At 42.9% G+C, this 19,074-nt stretch overlaps 1 protein-coding gene across 1 annotated transcript; it reads right to left on the minus strand.

Annotated features, from left to right (window-relative positions):
* Window positions 1-1,791: 1,791 nt before the first annotated feature.
* Window positions 1,792-19,051, minus strand: LOC310827109 (lung adenoma susceptibility protein 2). Its single transcript, XM_083702814.1, has 8 exons — window positions 18,914-19,051; window positions 16,697-17,027; window positions 14,210-14,968; window positions 12,458-12,608; window positions 8,267-8,372; window positions 7,831-7,962; window positions 5,649-5,719; window positions 1,792-3,383 (listed from the first exon to the last, which is right to left on the minus strand). Exons 2-8 carry the CDS (start codon window positions 16,980-16,982, stop codon window positions 3,281-3,283), a joined length of 1,608 nt encoding a protein of 535 aa, XP_083558940.1. The 5' UTR covers window positions 16,983-17,027; window positions 18,914-19,051; the 3' UTR covers window positions 1,792-3,280.
* Window positions 19,052-19,074: the final 23 nt, after the last annotated feature.

Genomic DNA, 19,074 nt, shown 5'->3' on the forward strand with positions numbered 1-19,074 from the left:
CAGTGGGCGTCTACGGAACTTACTCCAACATAAAAGCTGTTTGACATACGCCTCCTGGACTCTCTGCGTGACAGCTTCCGGCGAGGGGTGGGGGTTGCTAAAGGGGGTCTTGTTACCTCCTCACTGTTCTCACTAGAAGTATCCCAGAGCCTCTCCCCCGATTCCCTTTCCGCTGGAACTCCTGCTCTCCCCCTACTGGTTCCTTCTTCTGCTGTAGAGTCTCTCCTATTCTCCTGGAGCCTCTCCACCACCTGTCCCTCCGATGGCAGTTCCCTGACACTACACTAACAAAACCAGCATGTGACCAGCTGCAGGAATGTGGGCTGAGCACAAGATCCTGATTCCTGAGCACATGGGCATGCTTGCTGAAATCAAGCTTATCTTGATTCTGGCGTCAGCCTAACTGGACATGTAGCTTTTGTAAAATTGCATGCTCTATCAAAACAATGAAGATAATGGTAGTATGCTAACTGAACTGAGTAACTATCTTTTAGCCAAGCAATCAACTGAAAATTATTTCACCTGATTGACAGCCCTAATTTAAAGTGAGATGGATGGGAAAGTACATGTACAGGATGGGGAGAACCCTGCAGAAAAATGTCCCGAAAGACTAAAAAAGGTAAAGCTAAAGGATCCCTGACAGTTAAGTCCAGTCGCAGACGACGCTGGGGCTGCAGCGCTCATCTTGCTTTACAGGCCGAGGGAGCGGCGTTTGTCCGGTTTTTCCAGGTCATGTGGCCAGCATGACTAAGCTGCTTCTGGCGCAATGGAACACCAAAACCAGAGCAGCGCACAAAAATGCCATTTACCTTCCTGCTGGAGCGGTACCTATTTATCTAATGGCACTTTTTGGCATGCTTTCAAACTGCTAGGTTGACAGGAGCTGGGACCGAGCAACGGTAGCTCACCCAGTTGCGGGGATTCGAACCGCCGGATGGGGGGAACCCTGCAGAAAAATGTCCCTAGACACTAATGGCCTTTAAATGCAGTAGGGAATGCTGCGGACAGGAACCTAGACAGATTTCTGTTGACACATGGAAACCTCACACTATGCTGCCTGTGGACTGGATCATTGCTTTATGAGTTAGTTTGGTTAATTTGGCACAATGATTGTTTCCACAAATAAAACCATGAAGATGTTTGCTGCCATGAATTCCTAATGATTCAGAATTTGAATAGCACTAACAATATTTCTGCTTAGACACAGCCTGCATTCCTAATTCATTGGAGAGGGAGACTCCATTGACTACCCTAAGAAACTAGCTCCAGCTGGGTCCCGGCTCCCTCTGCTGCCGACAGCCATTCCTTCAGGCTGCTGAAGAAGGAGAGATAGGAAGTGAAGCCCACATTATCAGTTCTGCTGAGAGGCCAACTCCATTCAGCTACTCCTCACCCTGAACAGTTTCCATTCCCGTTAGTCACTGTAAGAACTTTTAAGTAAATTAAAGAACTGGTACCAGTTTTTCTCTGCCTTCCTCATCCCATTTTCCTTTCATATCATGGATTTTAGATTGAAAACCTGGAAGCAGCAACTGTCTGGGTTTTGCTGAATTTATGTAAATCACTATAAGAACCTTTCTGGCTGAAGGCCAAAGTAAAAATACTTTGGATAAATAAATTATATAATCAATATGCTGGCTATGGAAATTAAGTCAAAAGGAACTCACTACATGTAATTATATTCCCTGCTGATTTTGTGGAAAAACCTTCTCCCCTTGCCTAGTGCTCTATTAGATCAGAGAAAGGATCCATTAATGCAACATACCAGGAAGGCTTCTAAACCAAGCCTGGTGGTGGATAAGCAAAACTTTTATTTAGCATGTTGAACATCTTATACATGTGTCCTGTTTTCTCAAAGCCTGCCCACCCCAGATTTGAAAAAGCACACAAAATATTGTTCAGCTGATGCTCAGGTATCTGATCCAACTTAAGGACAATTCATATACTCCTTCAGCATATCAAAGAGCAGGGGTTTTTTTGTTTTGCTTTATAAACAGGCAACTCAAACTGGTTTCCAAAAACAGCACACACATTTTTTGTTTGGGAAGCACCTCTTGGCTGCAGCCCCAAACACAACCTGGAACCCACAGTATCCATCACCCAAGTATCTCAAAAGTTAGATGAAGAACGTCCTTTATTCATGAGACCAAGAGCTAGAAATTTGGGCATCAAAATTTCAGCACAGGCCCACAAGCCCAACAGACCAAGTTCATGATGGTAGACCCTCAGTTAAGACAGCAGAACAGGCATGCTTAGGGTTGCACTGAAAGAGACACTGGACATTTTTTATTCAAGTTTAAGGATTAGGGATGGTAACATTAGCTGAAAATATAGCCAAATGTCTGGCACCAGCGGCATCAATCTTTATATATTTTTTTTAAAAAATATTCCAACAGTCTTGGAGCAACAAATGATATTCCAACCTATGTGGGAAAAGGCACTTTTAAAGGTATTTGAGTCACTTCATATGGCTATACTTTGTGAGAACGTACATTTTTAACTGCCCTCATTCTCAAGAACAAGAGCTATAATACGCATTTCTATGAAAACTCCTGGATTTCACCATAGTTCCCCAAGCCTATAGCATGGCACTTCCAGACAGAAAGCGGGAGACATCACAGCTTGACTATTATGGTTTCCCAGAATGTGCCATCCTAGAAACCTCCGGTATATTTTTTACTATGCTGAAATTTAATCCTATGATGCCAAGCATGATTAGAAATGAAAGGAAAGCAGCTTGTATTCTGAAGATCACCCTCCCACCTGTGTAAACACAGTGAATCGACAAACAAAAAGCAATTTCTGCAATAAGGCTGTTGCAACGTTCTCGTTTGATGATCTTGATTTCCTGCATTCCCAAGGTTAGCTTTGATAGCCTGTGGGTGACACTTAATCCTTTGGACCTTGTCTCTGTTGTGCTGGAGAACAGTGAAACCTTAGAATTCAAGCAAGGTTTTAGAGCTGGCTTTCCCCAAACAACTCATGCTGCACAGAACGCAGGGGGCTTGCAAAGGCTTGGTATGGCGTAAAGCATGGATGAAGCCAGTTGCCTGTGGGAGTGGAAAAGAAGAGGGAGCCCCAAATTCAACTCAGTGCCACCAGCCCATTCAATGTGCTTGTGCAAGTTTTTGAAAAGTCAAAAGATTTTCAATAGAGAACATCCACCAAACCACAGTTCAGCTGAAGTAGAGCATACGCTCTAGTCTGAGAAGTATTTATCCCATGAATGTCCAGGTCTTGATTAAGAGACTGCCCTAGGAATTCCCCCCAGTTCACAGATTTACGACAATGTATGCTTCATGTCTTGATAACCGTTTTTTGGTTGTTCTTTGCCACTTGTATCATCAACCAGACCTTTAAGTCGAGATAAATGATGTAAAGCCCTATAAACAAAGCAAAACAGATGTATGAGCATCAATCTCTGTGCATAGTAGTGTTATATAATAACAATAATTTATTATTTATACCCCGCCCATCTGGCTGAGTTTCCCCAGCCACTCTGGGCGGCTCCCAATCGAGTGTTAATACAATACAGCATTAAATATTAAAAATTTCCCTACACAGGGCTTCCTTCAGATGTCTTTTAAAGATAAGATAGCTGCTTATTTCCTTCACATCTGAAGGGAGGGTGTTCCGCAGGGTGGGCGCCACTACTGAGAAGGCCCTCTGTCGGGTTCCCTGTAACCTCACTTCTCGCAATGAGGGAACCGCCAGAAGGCCCTCGGTGCTGGACCTCAGTGTCCAGGCTGAACGATGGGGGTGGAGACGCTCCTTCAGGCATACAGGACCGAGGCTGTTCTTCCTTTGGTTTCTCAGAGCACATCAGATCAGCCCATTAACGATGTGTTGAACCAAGGTTTTAGTGATCTGCTGGCGCTCTTTTAATGCATAGGATCCCTTCTATATCAGCCCAAAAGATCCGTCTACCCCAGCATCCTGCTTCTGGCGGTGGCCAGATGCCTCCAGAAAACCTATAAGCAGGCTGTGATAGACTTAAGTTGAGGCCCCCAAACTTCAATGCGTTTCTTTTACTCCGCAATGGAGTAAGTTAAGTTTATATGAGTGGGCTACACTTTCAGATAAGCTTGCTTTCAACCTGTTACGTTATACCATACCCAACCCAGATTTAACAGTATGGCTCAGAAATAAATAATTAGTGCAGAAAATAAGGAAGCCGATGGATGGATGTAAGGAAAAGAAGTCCCAGCTCACAACTTTAAAATTCTCTAAGCAGGCAGTCCTGTTGCAGCTCGTAAGAGCTGTGACAAAGGCTCAAGCCTGAAGAAGCCCCAGTTTTCCTTTATTTTCCTTCCCCATGAAGAGGGTGCAGGTGGGGAAGAGAAAACCATTCAAACCAGGCTTCTAGTTCCTGTCCCGCCCCATGGCGATGGCTCTCTCAACATCGGAGACAGGCACAAGCTGAAAAATGGGAATGGAAGGGTTAAACAATCCCCTGTAAGCCTCTCGGGGTACAGGAGGTATTGGCAACCAGTCATCACCTCAATTGCCCCTGTACAGATCAGCGTGGGGACAGGTGGAGGCCATGGGTACTATGCACTTACAGCCTGATGTGAACCCCACCCCCAAATCACCATTAGATGCAGAGGTTCTCCTTATAACTGGGTTTTAAATGGCATTAAGGTGCGCATCGGAAGAAATGGACATAATAACTGAGAAACAATCAGCTGCATGCAACTGAGGTGTGAAATCAGGAGAAAATTCTATCTTGTGCTGGAGGTGGATGGAGGAGAGGGGGGCTCTCTGATATTTTATGGAAGTTTTTACACTTATGATTCGGCAACCCTCTCCTAATATCGAATTTTACATGTGAGGATGAGATTTAAAAGAAGATGTAAAGCAGAGTGCGACTTGAAAGGAGTAAAGAGGGGGAGAGCCTGGTTGCTTTGTTTGGAAGGTTGTCACTGGGAGTTAGCGCCTACCCCCCCCCCCAAAAAAAAAGACTGAAAGAAATCGTAGAGATGTTGAGATATAACCTTTAAAAAAGAAAGAAAAAAGAAAAATGGTATAGTAGCAGTGAAAGGAAAGCAGTGTGAGGGCTTTTGGGATGTTGGAAGAGGAATGGCACCGCCTTTCCGCTCCCTTCCCAGTAGGAGGAAGATATGGGGAATGTCTAGAACTTGTTGATTAGTTGCCAGTGGAAGGGAGGGATCTGCTGTGGTTGATTTGGAACTGCTTGAGTATTATGGGAAGGAGCTGAGCCTGTTTAACCTTGAAGTTGCAGCTCCGCACCAACCAGACTGGAATACAAAAGCAGTGGGAGTAAGGAGAAAGCCCCAAATGCCACAGGAAAATGGAAAACATCAGCAAGGCATATAAGGCCAAGAAACTAACAACTGATTTTGGGATGTGGCACATGCAGGATGAAAAAGAAAAAGCTATGGTTCCTCACTTGAAGCTCTTATTTTGGAAGTTGAATAATATAGTAACACGAATAGAAAATCATCAGTTTTGAAAAATGAAACGTAATAGAAATAAATAAGAATATGACATGCAGCAATATTAGATCATAAGGATTCATCAAGAATGATGCATGGCAGCCCTCTTAACAAAATTGTATTAATTTGGAACTAATTTGTGTAATTGGGTTTGGGGCCAAGACTTAGGTCTGGGGATCTCAGCCTCCTTACCTCTGGAGTGATTTTACAGGGATGATATCATGACCATGCAGTTTAAATTCCACATCTTCATCTAAAAAAGTCTGAAAAAGAAGCAAGGTTTGCTTTAGCAGCATTGCTCAAGGGCACATTTCTTTCTGAACATCCTTTCTTTCTCTCTTGGGAGGTACAGAGAAAAAGTTTAAAATTTCCTTATGAATAAGCAAATAAGCACAACTGTTTTATCAGAATATAAGCAGAATCCCAAGCAATATACTGAACACGGGTCCCTCCATCGGAATGTTCGTTATCCAAAAGCAAATAATTATACCCAAACGTCACTAAACAAATGGCTGATTCAGATAACTTCAAACAGCCAGAGTTTGTCCACTTCCTTTCTTGTGTTTTGCTGGTCGGTGGCAGCCATTTTAGGCAGAAACCATGGACAGAGGAAGAGAAATCAGACAAATCAGGAAACAGGTGAGATAAGACATATCAGTTTTCCCTTTGTTTGGCTTTTGCTGATTGGCTGCAGAAGTTTCAGGCAGAAATCAGGGAGGGAGGGAAATCAGAGATACCACGGATTAGAAATGCTCCCATAGGAATTAATGGAAAGCATTAGCTTGTTATGCAAACACTTGCCTAGCGAACTATTTTCTGGGAATGTAATGTATTCAGAATGAGGGGCCCGCTAGTATATGCCATCACTGGCACAGTACAGAAAAATTAGGTATACGTTTTAAAAGAAAAATACAGTATCAGCCTTGCCGTTGTTTTGGGCTTCCCATAGGCTTCTGGTTGGCCACTGTGAGACCAGGATGCCTAATTGGATGGACCATGGGCCTGAACCAACAGGGCTTTCCCTATCTTTTTACTTAAAACATGCTGCAGTGTTGGTGAAATGTAGTTGCTAACACTGTGAGCCAGGAAGTCCCTGGCTCAAATCACACCTTGGCAGCAGCAGCAGCACAAACAATGAAAACAGAAAGGAGGGGAACAGCTTCAAGCTAGTTACATGTACTTGGGCTTATGTATTCATTTAAGGCTCTTTAATCCTGCCTTTCCAACAATTTGTGGCTCGAGGCGGCAAACAACCTGTATATAAGCCATTGTGCAAAATAGCACATCCTTTTTAATTGTAAAGCCGTAACAGAAACAATTCAGCAGTAAATATTAACAGTTACAGAAGGAACGGGAGTTGTGCCAAAAGCTGGATTTTGAGAAGTAAGCTGGTGCTGGTGTTTGGAAGCAGCAATTAATTTTGCGTGAGTTATTTTAACAGGTGCTCCAATTAAAAGACACAGGAAGACCTTCTCTCATCAAAATGTACTGGGCAATCTTCAGATAAGAAATTGCTGCTTTCAAACTCCAGCTTGCGGCCTGCCCCTCTTGTCGTCCCTTCCCCCCCAAAAAAAAACTTATTTTGGCCATGAACTTACTTGGTGCCTTAGTGCTCACCCATAATAACAAACCCCCTCTCTTACTTCAAATTTCTCATTAAATCCAAACTTTTCTGCTTTTATACAATCTCCGTGCTCCATAAAGTCTAGGATTAAGCAACTGAAGCAACATGGTTTTTTGTCCCGTTTTATCCCTGCTACACTTTCCGCACCTTTCTCTGAATCATATTTTAGACTATATACGCTTCAGGGCAGATACTTGGATTCTTATATTTCATAAAGTGCCACTGAAGATAATGATAATACCGGCCTACTTAAACAGTTGTTGCCAAGAATAAATGAAATAGTGTATGTGAAGGATGATGAGCACTTATACAAATACTTATAGCAATATTTCTATTATCTAACTGCTTGGCTCAGGCAAGTAGCATCAAGGGCCACTGTTTAAACGCCCCGGGTTCATGTTTACAGGCACAATGGTAGGTTTTTGTGTATGCTTTTAAAAAATAAAATAAAGCTCACATGCAATGGCATTGTATATAGCATTTTAGCATGCCAAGTGCTTTACAATCCTTCTCAGTCATTTAGCAGATCAAGTTTTGTGCTACCGTTCTCCATCTCCATCAAAACAGAATCACCAGTCACCTAAGAGGCTTTGTACGCTAAACATTTCTGCATGTGGTTTTATTTCCAGGTCATTTTGAATTTAGATAGTTATGCCTCAATTTTTCAGTCAGTCTTTTCAAGAGAGGGGGTAAAAATATAGAAAATAATTAAACATCAAGGGGAGTTTCATTCAAAATGAAAGAATTTACTTTCTTCAATTCCTCTTTTTGTCCAGCAGTTTTGTTCTGGTTAAAGCTGTGCTGAACTGCTTGAAGATTAAACAGCATTAGCTTCAAAGCTTCCACGGGGCCATGATGATTCCCTCCAGAGAATGTGTCCTCCTGGAAATAAAGAAATATATTGTAATCAAAGGACATTGAACTCAATATAGCAGTTGAAAATGTTATCCTCCCCTGTGAAGTTCAGGATTGTGATTTAAGTGGCAATTTTCCACCTTAGCTCCAGATCTCTATTAACAGGATTTCATAAGTTTCTTTAGGAATGTGCTTGGGAGGGCTGTTTTTCCATTTTAGTACTATATGTTATATGTTAAAGGTAAAGGACCCCTGGACGGCACACTCCATTGTCTCTCGAGACAGATGGATGCCAACAATGCTCTTCACTCAAGCTTCACTTTTAACCTACCTGCCTAACGTTCTTTAAGCAATCTTCCAAAAATTCATTAACAATGCCTGCTTTGGGGTTTTGCGGAAAGGTCTCCTCCTCACAACACACAGGTACTGGAGTTTTCCTGTAGACAGATATCTGGAGCTTAATGTCTCGTCTGAAATAGTTTTTCATTCTCAAAAATATTTTAGCATAGCTGTATACAAACCAGTCGGAGACTTTTTCAGTCAAAAACAGTCCTGAAAGTCAGATAGTATAACAACATTGGTATCAATTAGCATTAATATTCTGTGGGTGTTATGATTTGGTGATGTTTTTGTTTCTGTAAGCAGAGTTAAATGGCTGATTTTTTTTTAATGCACTTAACAAAACAGCTTTTCCATAGCATAGAATGTTTATTGATTATAGCTTGGCTTTTAAAACCATCCTCCCGGACATTCTTATTTAAAAGCTGACGGATCTGGACCTTTCTTCTACCATCTGTGACTGGATTAAAGACTTTTTGAGGGATCGGACACAAACAGTGAGGATTGGGACTGTTATATACACTTCCCTGAAGCTTAGCACTGGCACCACACAGGGATGTGTGCTAAGTCCCTACCTGTACTCTTTGTACACATATGACTGCATATCATTTGATCCATCCACAGTAATTATTAAGTTTGCAGATGATACTACCCTAATGGGTCTAATTACAGGTGGAGATGAATCGGCGTACAGGGGTGAGGTTCAATAAGTATCTACATGGTGCTTAGAGAATAACTTGCACCTAAATATTAGTAAGACAAAGGAGATGGTGTTGGACTTCCAGAGGAAGAGAGGGGAACCTGCCCCATTGTATACTGGGGGGGGGGGGGCTGTGTGGAGAGAGTCTCATACTTTAAATTCTTGGGAGTTTACCTTAGTGAGGACCTCACTTGGAAAATCAATATAACTTATGTGGTCAGAAAGGCCCAACAGAGACTCCATTTCCTCAGGGTGTTGCAAAAGAATAATGTTAAACAACAACTGATGAACTCCTTCTAAAGGTAAAAGGTAAAGGTACCCCTGCCCGTACGGGCCAGTCTTGACAGACTCTGGGGTTGTGCGCCCATCTCACTCAAGAGGCCAGGGGCCAGCGCTGTCCGGAGACACTTCCGGGTCACGTGGCCAGCGTGACATCGCTGCTCTGGCGAGCCAGAGCCGCACACGGAAACGCCGTTTACCTTCCCGCTAGTAAGCGGTCCCTATTTATCTACTTGCACCCGGAGGTGCTTTCGAACTGCTAGGTTGGCAGGCGCTGGGACTGAGCAGCGGGAGCGCACCCCGCCGCAGGGATTCGAACCGCCGACCTTTCGATCGGCAAGTCCTAGGCGCTGAGGCTTTAACCCACAGCGCCACCTGCGTCCCGAACTCCTTCTACTGGTCCATAGTAGAAAGTGTCCTCTCATATCGTATCACAGTGTGGTATGCTGCCTCAACAGCCACGGACAGAAAGTCTCTACAGAGGGTGGTGAACACAGCACATGATATCATGGGCTGTCCCCTGAGCCCGCTAGATGACATCGCAAGGGATTGTTGCTTTAGGAGAGCGAGAAAAATTCTCAGGGATGACTCACACCCCGGCCATCACCTCTACAACGACCCTGTGAGGTAGGTTAAGAGCCTTTGACTGGCTCACGGTCATCCAGTGAGCTTCATGACTGAGTGGGGATTTGCACTCTGCTATCCCAGGTCCTAGTGTAACACTCTAACCACTGGCTTCCTAGAATAGCTCTGCTATGGGGCAGTTCTATAAATTAAATAGGTAAATAAATATGAGGAAAGCAAAATGTTACTTAGAGAAGGATCTGGAATATTTTCCTTGAAGCTTCAATTTATTTTATTCTGGATTGTTTTATGTTTTAATGTGTTGTAAACAGCTTTGAGATTTTTTCCCTTTAGGACTTCCGGGTTAGCGCGATCGGTGAATGGCGGATTCCCTCCGAGCTCCGGAGGGAATCGGCTCTGCTGAGGACGGGTCCTGCCGCGCCGGCGACGCGGGGACCCTTAGAAACCGCAGGCGCGGAAGCCTGCGGACTTGGTGACTCGGTGGGCACCTTAAGCGCCCTCCCCGACCCACGAAGAGCCTTTTTAAAGGCTACGGAGAGGGTACGGAGAGTGGCGTGGTGCTGTGAGTAGACCGCTACTTCAGTGGAGTGAAGCCGCGAGCCATGGCCGGAGAGCGCTGACTTTCTTCCCAAAATTTGGACTGGAAAATAAACAACCCGTGAGTAGAATGGAATCTGGACTGAAAAATTTTCATCTTTGAATTCGGCACGACCGGGGGATGTGCTAAAGGGAAGTCCGCACCCCCCCCATCTACAAACGACCTAAAGCAAGGATCGGAGAACTAAGGTGGAGAGATTGTTGTTTTGTCAGATAAAAGATCTTTCCATGAATTTGACAGGAGAAGTCTTTGTGCTGGAGAGAAAGGGAGGAATTTTGGAACTTTTTGTGTAAACCCCCCCCCCCCGAACCCGGGAGCGTCCTGTGTGGGTGCCGGAGGAAAAAGAATAAGGAGTTTGACAGCTGTCAAAGGAGCTGTCAAACGGGCGGTTAAAGTTAAGAATTTTGCTATCTAATAACTCTCTGAACTAAAGGTGATACATTTGAATTGAGGTGGTTGGAAACAAAGTAGTAATAAATAATAAAGTAACGGATTGTTGGAAAAGGACTATTAAGCAATTGGAATCCCCCTAGGGGGAACTAGAGACATTACAATGGCTGCAGAGGGAAAATTACTGGCAGAAATAGAAAAAATGTTCTTTCTCGTGGGAATTCTGCAAGAGCAGAGTACGGCTATGAACAAAGAACTTATGACCTTGAACTCTAAAACAAACAACTCTGCTGAGTGCACAAAGGATTCGACTGACAAAAAATCTGCAGCTGAACCAGAAGAGATATTTTTGGAATGGATGGAGAGGAAAGAAGGAGTGGAGATAGTTCAGGTGGAAAATACCAACCAAATAAATACCAACCAAAAGCCTATATTGTCAGAAAATAAGGAAGAAGATCTCTGGATTACAAATCTGCGAAAGATGAGAAAGATGAAGAAGGAAGTCCCTGGAGTACTTGGAACACTGGAATTCAAAAGAATAAAGAAATATGATCGAGATTTCCTTTTTTGAGTATGGGAGAGCAGCTGATCTTTTGAGGCAATTGCTTTTAAACATTTTGGATGGAAGAAAATTTGATGTGACTGTGACAGAACTTCTTCGAGACCTGAGGACCAACAAAAAGGACTACCAACAAAATTGGCAGAGAGAGACTGACAGAGAATTGAAGGCCTCGGATGTGAGGAATCCGGGCTAGGAACTGTTTTTGGACATTTGCTTGGGAAGGGATGGAAACTGGGGTAGGGAGGGAGGGGAGAATAGAATTTCAAAATTTTATGACTTTTGTATTTGGCCAATGTGACCTATAATTAATATAATAAAGGGAGAAATTCGTGGAAGGGAAGTTAGGTCGACCTTAGAAAAAGGATTTAATGTTTATAAGAGAATTGGAAATGGAAAAGTTAAATGCTTATAAGTAAAAAGAGTTAAGTTTTAAAAATAATAACAATATGTTTAAGATGATAGACAAGAACTTGCTGAAATAATTATTGGAATTGGGATGTCTGAAGAGGGGGTGGGGGAAGCCAAGGAAAGAGGGTAAAGAAAGTAAGGGTATGAAATTGTATATGTGTTGTCTTTGTCTTTTTGTGTGTGTGTGTCTTTATAAAATGTAAAAACCCAATAAAATTTTTATTAAAAAAAAAAGATTTTTTCCCTTTAAAATAAAAAGTGGTTTAGAAATGAAATTAATAATACTTTTTCTAAAAAAAATCACAGCCAAAAAGGCACCTAGACATTCCATTGTGGCTACCATAACCCAGGTTTAAGGTTCCATTTGGCAATCAGCTTCTAACACTGGTCTGAATATGGGCTTCCTGTAGACATTTAGTCACTGTGGGAAACTGGATGCCAGGTTAGATGGGCCACTAGCCTGATCCAGCACTTATTATGTCCTCTGAAAAATACCAGGAGTTCATTGCAGAAGACTGTCCCTAGGTACTGCTCATGCTCAGGCCAGTTGGAGGTCTGCTGTACAAATTAAGATGGTGAAGAACCATACTCTTGAACGTTAAACTGATATATCCTTGATATGCTTTCATAACAAAGCTATGTGTATGTCTTGTTTACTCACAAACCAATAGGAACATTATCCCATGATCGTTCTGCTTCTAACACATCCACTGTACAAGGGCTGCCATCATTTTTCAGCGCATTGGTTAATTCGTCAGCAGAAGTCTCCTGAGTCCCTCTTGTCTTCTGAAGTATTAGATCAGTACCCTCATCTGCAATCATTTATTGAAAATAACAATTAAATGCAAGTCACCTTGAATTCACATCTGGTGTATACAGTTGTACCTTGGTTGGCAAACCCAGAAGTGAGTGTTCCGGTTTGTGAGTGTTCTTTGGAACCTGAACATCCATTTCAGCTGTTGGCATTGTTTTGGGGGCCAATCAGCCAATCGGAAGCCGCAACTTGATTTGCGAATGTTTTGGAAGTCCAATGGACTTCCGGAACGGATTCCGTTCATCAACCAAGGTATGACTGTACTGCATGTTAATCAAAATAAACATACGTATCTAAAGTTATAACAGTTTTGTGTTGAGAAGATCTGCTACAATAAAAAGAAGTATACTGTGTTAAAGTAAGAGCACAGTCCATTCATAACTATGTCTCTTCAGGAGTAAGTTATTTTGATTTAAATGGGGCTTACAAGGAAGCAGGGTTAGGTGTGTGTGAAATGTTATCCTCATTTGGCAGACAGAGACAAACACTGGGTAAGAGAGAGAAAATGTAAACAGCAGGACCAAAGGCCATGAAATAAGTGGAATCCAGTAGGCCTTTGACAGTTATGCAAAGGACAAATGTATACAAGATCAGGACTGTGACCATTCATAACATCAGTAATTAGTGAGACTGCTGTTATGAATGGTCACTGTTCTTATCTTAGGTCAAATGTATAGAATTAAGAACAGTGATCATTGGCAACAGCAGCCATGCTAATTACTGCTGTCATGAATGGCCGCTGTTTTTGTATGCATTTGACAGTGGCACAAAAATGTCACAGACCTCAACACCCCGAATGGTGTTATGAATATACTTAAGAGGCCTTTTTCAATTAGACTGACCCATCTAATTGACAACGTGAGTGAGTCTAGCTACAGCCAATTAGAAAATACTGGCTGCTCCTCCAATTTCAGAATGGCATGTCAGAATTTGCAACGTTTCTCTCACTGACTTATACTGTATCATGCTTTCTGTAATAAAAATCAAACTCTGGGCAGCTTACAGATAAAAGTTATAGATCAAATAAGATTTAATAATAATTTAATAATAATAATTTATTATTTATACCCCGCCCATCTGGCTGGGCCTCCCCAGTACTTTAAAGTACTCCCAACAATAAAATAATTTATTACAGAATATTTCATTATGAAAAACAAGCTAAAACCATGCAGTTCACCCAAGTTTTTAAATAATGCATAGGTTTTATTAGTTTCTATCATTTCTGCTGCTGTTTTAAGTTCTGATTATTTCTAATCACAGTAAGTCCAAACCACCATTTAGAGATCCACTTAAAATCATGGTTTTAAACTGTGGTTTGGTGCTAACTATGGTTAGTGAAAACACAGGCTACACCATATGCTAACTGTGGTTAACTCAGATATTATAATGGAAGTCAGGAGGAGTATGTGAGCTTACACTACTGACACCCAACCATGGCTAGGGATTGGGCAGTATTGTTTCTGAATCAGGCCAATGGGTATAAGGTAGCAGAAAGTTGTTTTACTCTCTATGAAAACATGTAAGAAACAGTCTGGCTTCATGATCACCACATGCTTCAAAAACTTGTTGACCACCAAATGAAGTGCACCTGTGAGTTACCTGTAATTGAATGCCTGTGTTTTAAGCCCTGAGGTGTGAAATAGGCACTTGGAATATCATAGTGGCAGTTTCTCTGAACTTCATGCTCATGTTGTTGGTCCAACAAATTGTTATGTCCAGAACGTCCAGGATGGTTTGACCTTTCCACATCATTTTGACTCCTCATCAGTCTCTTGCTATTTTCCAAAAATGTGGTACCGTCCTCTCCACCTGGTGCCCAGGTAGAACTTTCATTGCTTGACTCTGGCAAGAGATTATGACTCTTCAGCCAGACTGGATACTTGAAACTGGGAATGCTGCTTATCCCTGAAACACTTAGGTCAGATTTCTGGCTTGTAAGCCACCTTGGATAGTTCTTATGAAATACAGACTCTGAGTTGTCTTCTTCCATGAGCTGGTCCTTCACAGAATGCCCAGAGTCATATCTCTGAAATCTGTGTTGTGTGTACACATTTCTGCTAGAGTGTTGATATGGAGGGGAACTTGGATTTTCAGGAAAATTCGATACTTTTTCATTGCCAAAGGATGAAGCCTCATGAGCACAGGAAGCAGATGCTGTCAACGACTTCCTGTTCTGGTTGATACTTTGAGGCACAGGTCTTAAGGCAGCAGCATGGATAAAAGGTAAAGAACCATCTGCAGGAAATGCTAAAAGATCATCGGTAGTGAGACTAAGCATATCTGCATCATAGGCATTTTTTCTCCTCAGATGGGGCACAACTGACCCTAATATGGCTTGCTGCTCAAATTTCTCCAAAGCTGAAAAACAAGAAGAAAGAGAGAGAGAAAGATGTCACATTAAAAAACTGTAAAAAACAACAACCAGCAACATAAACTCATTTAAAAGATGTTAGGTAAAGTAAAGGGACCCCTGACCATTAGGTCCAGTCGTGGCCGACTCTGGGGTTGCGGCGCTCATCTCGCTTTACTGGCCGAGGGAGCCAGCGTACAGCTTCCGGGTCATGTGGCCAACATGACTAAGCTGCTTCTGGTGAACCAGAGCCACACACAGAAACGCCGTTTATCTTCCCGCCGGAGCAGTACCTATTTATCTACTTGCACTTTGACGTGCTTTGGAACTGCTAGGTTGGCAGGAACAGGGACCGAGAAATGGGAGCTCACCCCCATCGCGGGGATTCGAACCGCCGACCTTCTGATCGGCAAGTCCTAGGCTCTGTGGTTTAACCCACAGCACCACCCACGTCCCTGCTAAAAGATGTTAGAAAGGTGCAATTTTACTAGAAATATATTAAGGTTGCTCAATGAACTCTGTGGGAATTGCTTATGAGAAGACATAGTGCAAATAACTGCACACAAGAGTGATCTACTTGCAAGAGTAACGTAATGTCCATTAAAATTCTCACGGAAGTTGGAACGGCTGCTTCTTTGAGGGGTGCAGCCAGCAAATGCAGGTAATCTTTGCTCATAGAAACAGCCACTTCCTATGAAAATGCTTAATCAGACATATTACTCATGTGCAACAAAACTGTTCACTGTTTGTATGATCAGTTCTTCACTAACATTAACTAAAAGCCACATGCCCGAAACTTTCAGGCTACAATTCTAAGTTCTGTGTTGTCACTTCCCCCTCTCCCACCTGAAAGATCATGCAAATCCAGCTGATAGCTGTCCTGGGACTGTAGAGCAGAAGGGAAGAAAACACTGGCTTCTGCCTCCAGCAATGTGGCCGAGGGGCACTGGGAAGCTGCCTCCCTAGTATAATATCAAGCAAGCGAGAGACCAATCTGGTCCGATAAATCACCACAGAAGGAGCAGCTACAGAGAGCTTGCTTCCTTCTCCTTGCCTGAAAGCATGTTGCTCCTGAATTGCAGAAACAAGGGGAAAGTACAATCTGACCATCAAGTAATTGCTATTCAAGCAGGAGCACCAGCAAGGAAAAATCAACCTGTCCTGTCCTGGATATAAATGCCCACTTTGTTCTACCCTTGAAGAACTGAGCACCCTCTTCTACCTTTTCCATCCACTCCCCCTTTTTAGTGTCTCTCTCTTTTTAGCTTGTAAGTCTAATGATGACAGCCCCTCTCTTTTATTACTGATGACAGCCACTTTAAAAGGCAATAATTGTATGAAAAGCAGTATAAAAATACATCCATTGCTTAAACCAAAACACTTAAGTTAGTCTTAACTGCTACATTATTCATATCATCTAACATGAACGTACAAAAGAAATGACTAGTAGCTGCTGTAACAGAAATATGACCCCTTTCTTAAGCAATGTTATAAAGTTATTAATGTTATTACAATGTTTCTCATTTGTGGAGTGTTATATTTCACTTTAATCCTATATACAAACTTGCCACTTATCTCTCACTGGAAGCCGCCTAAGCATCACAAGATAGGAAATGCAAATAAGATCAAAATTAGGTAAGCTAAGCAATAAAAAATGTGCATCATCTGCCACTCTCCAGCGACCCTTAACAGGGGCCAAGGTTTTGCCTGACACAAATGGAAAAACACTCACATACCATATTTGCGCTTGAAACTGTCCTCCGAGGACCTTAGGTCTTTACGAGTACTCTGCGTAATGCAGATTTTTCCAGGTCTTACTTCTGGCGACGCAAGGCTGAGATCGAAATCTTCAATATAGGCCTCCAATGCTTGAGATGCAGACCTATAGAGCCTGTCCTTGTACTGAATTGAACTGTGGGATTTCAAGGAGCAACTACTATTGCTAAGGCTACAATCTGCCAGAAGACAAGAAACAGTTGATTCCGGAGAGTAGACGCTGCCTTTTTTAATCAAGCAAGCCATTACATATTTCACCAAATTGGATTCCTGGAACCGCTAGACATGTTTCTGAAAAATGACAGCAAGTGAGAAAACCAGTGAGTCAGCCATGCTGAGAATTAATAAATGTCGTGGATTCAGAAGCCAGACCTGTTGCCGGACCGACTCTCTGTTACAAAGCCTGTTTGAAAGTGTGACATGAAGGCTGACAACATTAATCCCACCATATGAGAATCCCTTGCAGGATCGTAGTGCCTGGAGACAGACAGCCAAGTTGTGTATCCACAGCAGTGACCAGAGGACCAACGAGTGCAGAGAGAAGAAAACCATGGTGCATCTGCAGCAGCAGAACAGGATACTTTCATCTACCCCAGCTGCAGCAAAACATGACTTTCCTGTATCGGTCGCTACAGACACAGCAGGTGCTGCAAGCTTGACCTCACCTGCAAAGGCACACTCCTCCATTGTCTCCCGAGACAAACAGACACTGAAAACGTGTTTTGGTTTCTTACAAGCTGGGCACTCTGAACTCAATGTTTGTTGTTGGAGAAGCAGGACACAAATATCAAATCCAATCGAATCCTCCCAGGTGAGTGACATGCTATTTAAGTAGGTCCTCCTGCTAAGGCAGCAGCAGCAAAACCCCAGGAACACCTATGCCAAAGCTTTACTTGCTCCCAGGTAAGTACAAGAAGCTGGAATCCAACCAAACTTCACCACTTTATGGCTGCAGTCTTATCCATCCTCCCACCTGGAAGCAGTTTATGAACAACTTGGATTAATAACGGTGCAAACCTGGAAGTAGATGTTTTGGTTTGTGAACGTTGCCTTGGAAGCAGAACATGTTCTGCTTCCTGTTGAGTGTGTTCCATTTGTAAATTGAGTCCCCCACTGCTATGGGAAAGCACGCCTTGGTTTAAGAACGCTTTGGTTTAAGAACGGACTTCCGGAACGGATTAGGTTCGTAAACCAAGGTACCACTGTATTCAGAAGGGAGGGAAAAGAGAAGACGCCAGAGAAGGAGAGGAAGGGAAGCCCTTAGGTGTTTTCTGTTGTGTCCCCTTGGATTACCGTTTTAATTTTTCTCCTTTTATTCTTATTCTTTTTGAACTGTATGTAAAAACACAAATAAAAGCAGGCATGGGCTGGACTGAATCAGGTCTTCCTTAATGCGTCACAAGAAGCTTGACTGCTTCTTATAAGAATTTTCCAATAACTATTTTATTTATTACATTTTTTTCTTTCTTCCCAATAACTGTTTATTTTACTTACTTTCATTATACAACTTTAAGCGCCAGGCAAAAACGTTCCTTTTTAACCAGGCCTTTGGTTGATCTGATTTACATCCCTATGCCCTTTTAAAATGTGCTTTTTGTGTGTGTGTGTCGGGGGGGGTTGTTTTTATTTTTATTATGTATTTTGTGGTTTTATATCGATTTTACTCTGTGAGTAAAATCACCTGAGACCCCCAGGAATAGGGTGGTATATAAATTCAATAAATAATAATAATAATAATTTATTTTACTTATTGCATGCAACTATTTTATTTGTTACATTTTTACTTTTCCCCAATAACTGCTTATTTTACTTATTTTATTTCATTTATATACGTGATGCCTTTATCTCCCAAGGAGCTCGGGATGGCGCACGTGGTTCTCCTCCTCCCAATGTCACCCTCACAACAGCCCTGTGAGGTAGGCTAGAGGCTAAATTTTGGCCTAGCCCTAGTACGGATTCGGAACCCACATTCATCGTCCCGAAATCTCCCTCAATCCTCCTCAGAGGGTCGAAAGCGTACGCTTCTCGCGCGAGGGGCGCAAGATGCGAACGCGCACGTCTGAACCCGCGACACGCGTGTTTCCGCGGACCGTCGCGCGTCGCCTCACCGCGTGTGAACCCGTCGCCGGGCAATAACGCGTGTCTGGCGACTCCCCAGGAGGAAGAGAGCCGCTTACCCGCTTCGGTCGGCGCCTCCTCCTCTCGCCCGCAAAACGTTTGAAACGGGGGAAAAAATGCCGCCTCTTCCCAAAATGGCGCCGTTAGCGCTCCACTGCGCATGCTCCATCGCTGAGGCCGGGCGCCACCGCGCATGCCAGTGAGGCTTCCCGGCGTTCGG

The sequence above is a fragment of the Podarcis gaigeae genome, assembly GCF_964106915.1.
Source record: "Podarcis gaigeae genome assembly, chromosome: 11".
Taxonomy (NCBI): domain Eukaryota; kingdom Metazoa; phylum Chordata; class Lepidosauria; order Squamata; family Lacertidae; genus Podarcis; species Podarcis gaigeae.

Coding starts and splice junctions, on each gene's coding strand:
- LOC310827109 (XM_083702814.1), bottom strand. CDS start 16,982: ATGGCTTGCTTGATTAAAAAAGGCAGCGTCTACTCTCCGGAATCAACT. Junction 14,969..16,696: donor CAGTTTCAAGCGCAAATATG/GTATGTGAGTGT, acceptor CTTGTTTTTCAG/CTTTGGAGAAATTTGAGCAG. Junction 12,609..14,209: donor ACACAGGCATTCAATTACAG/GTAACTCACAGG, acceptor AAATGATTGCAG/ATGAGGGTACTGATCTAATA.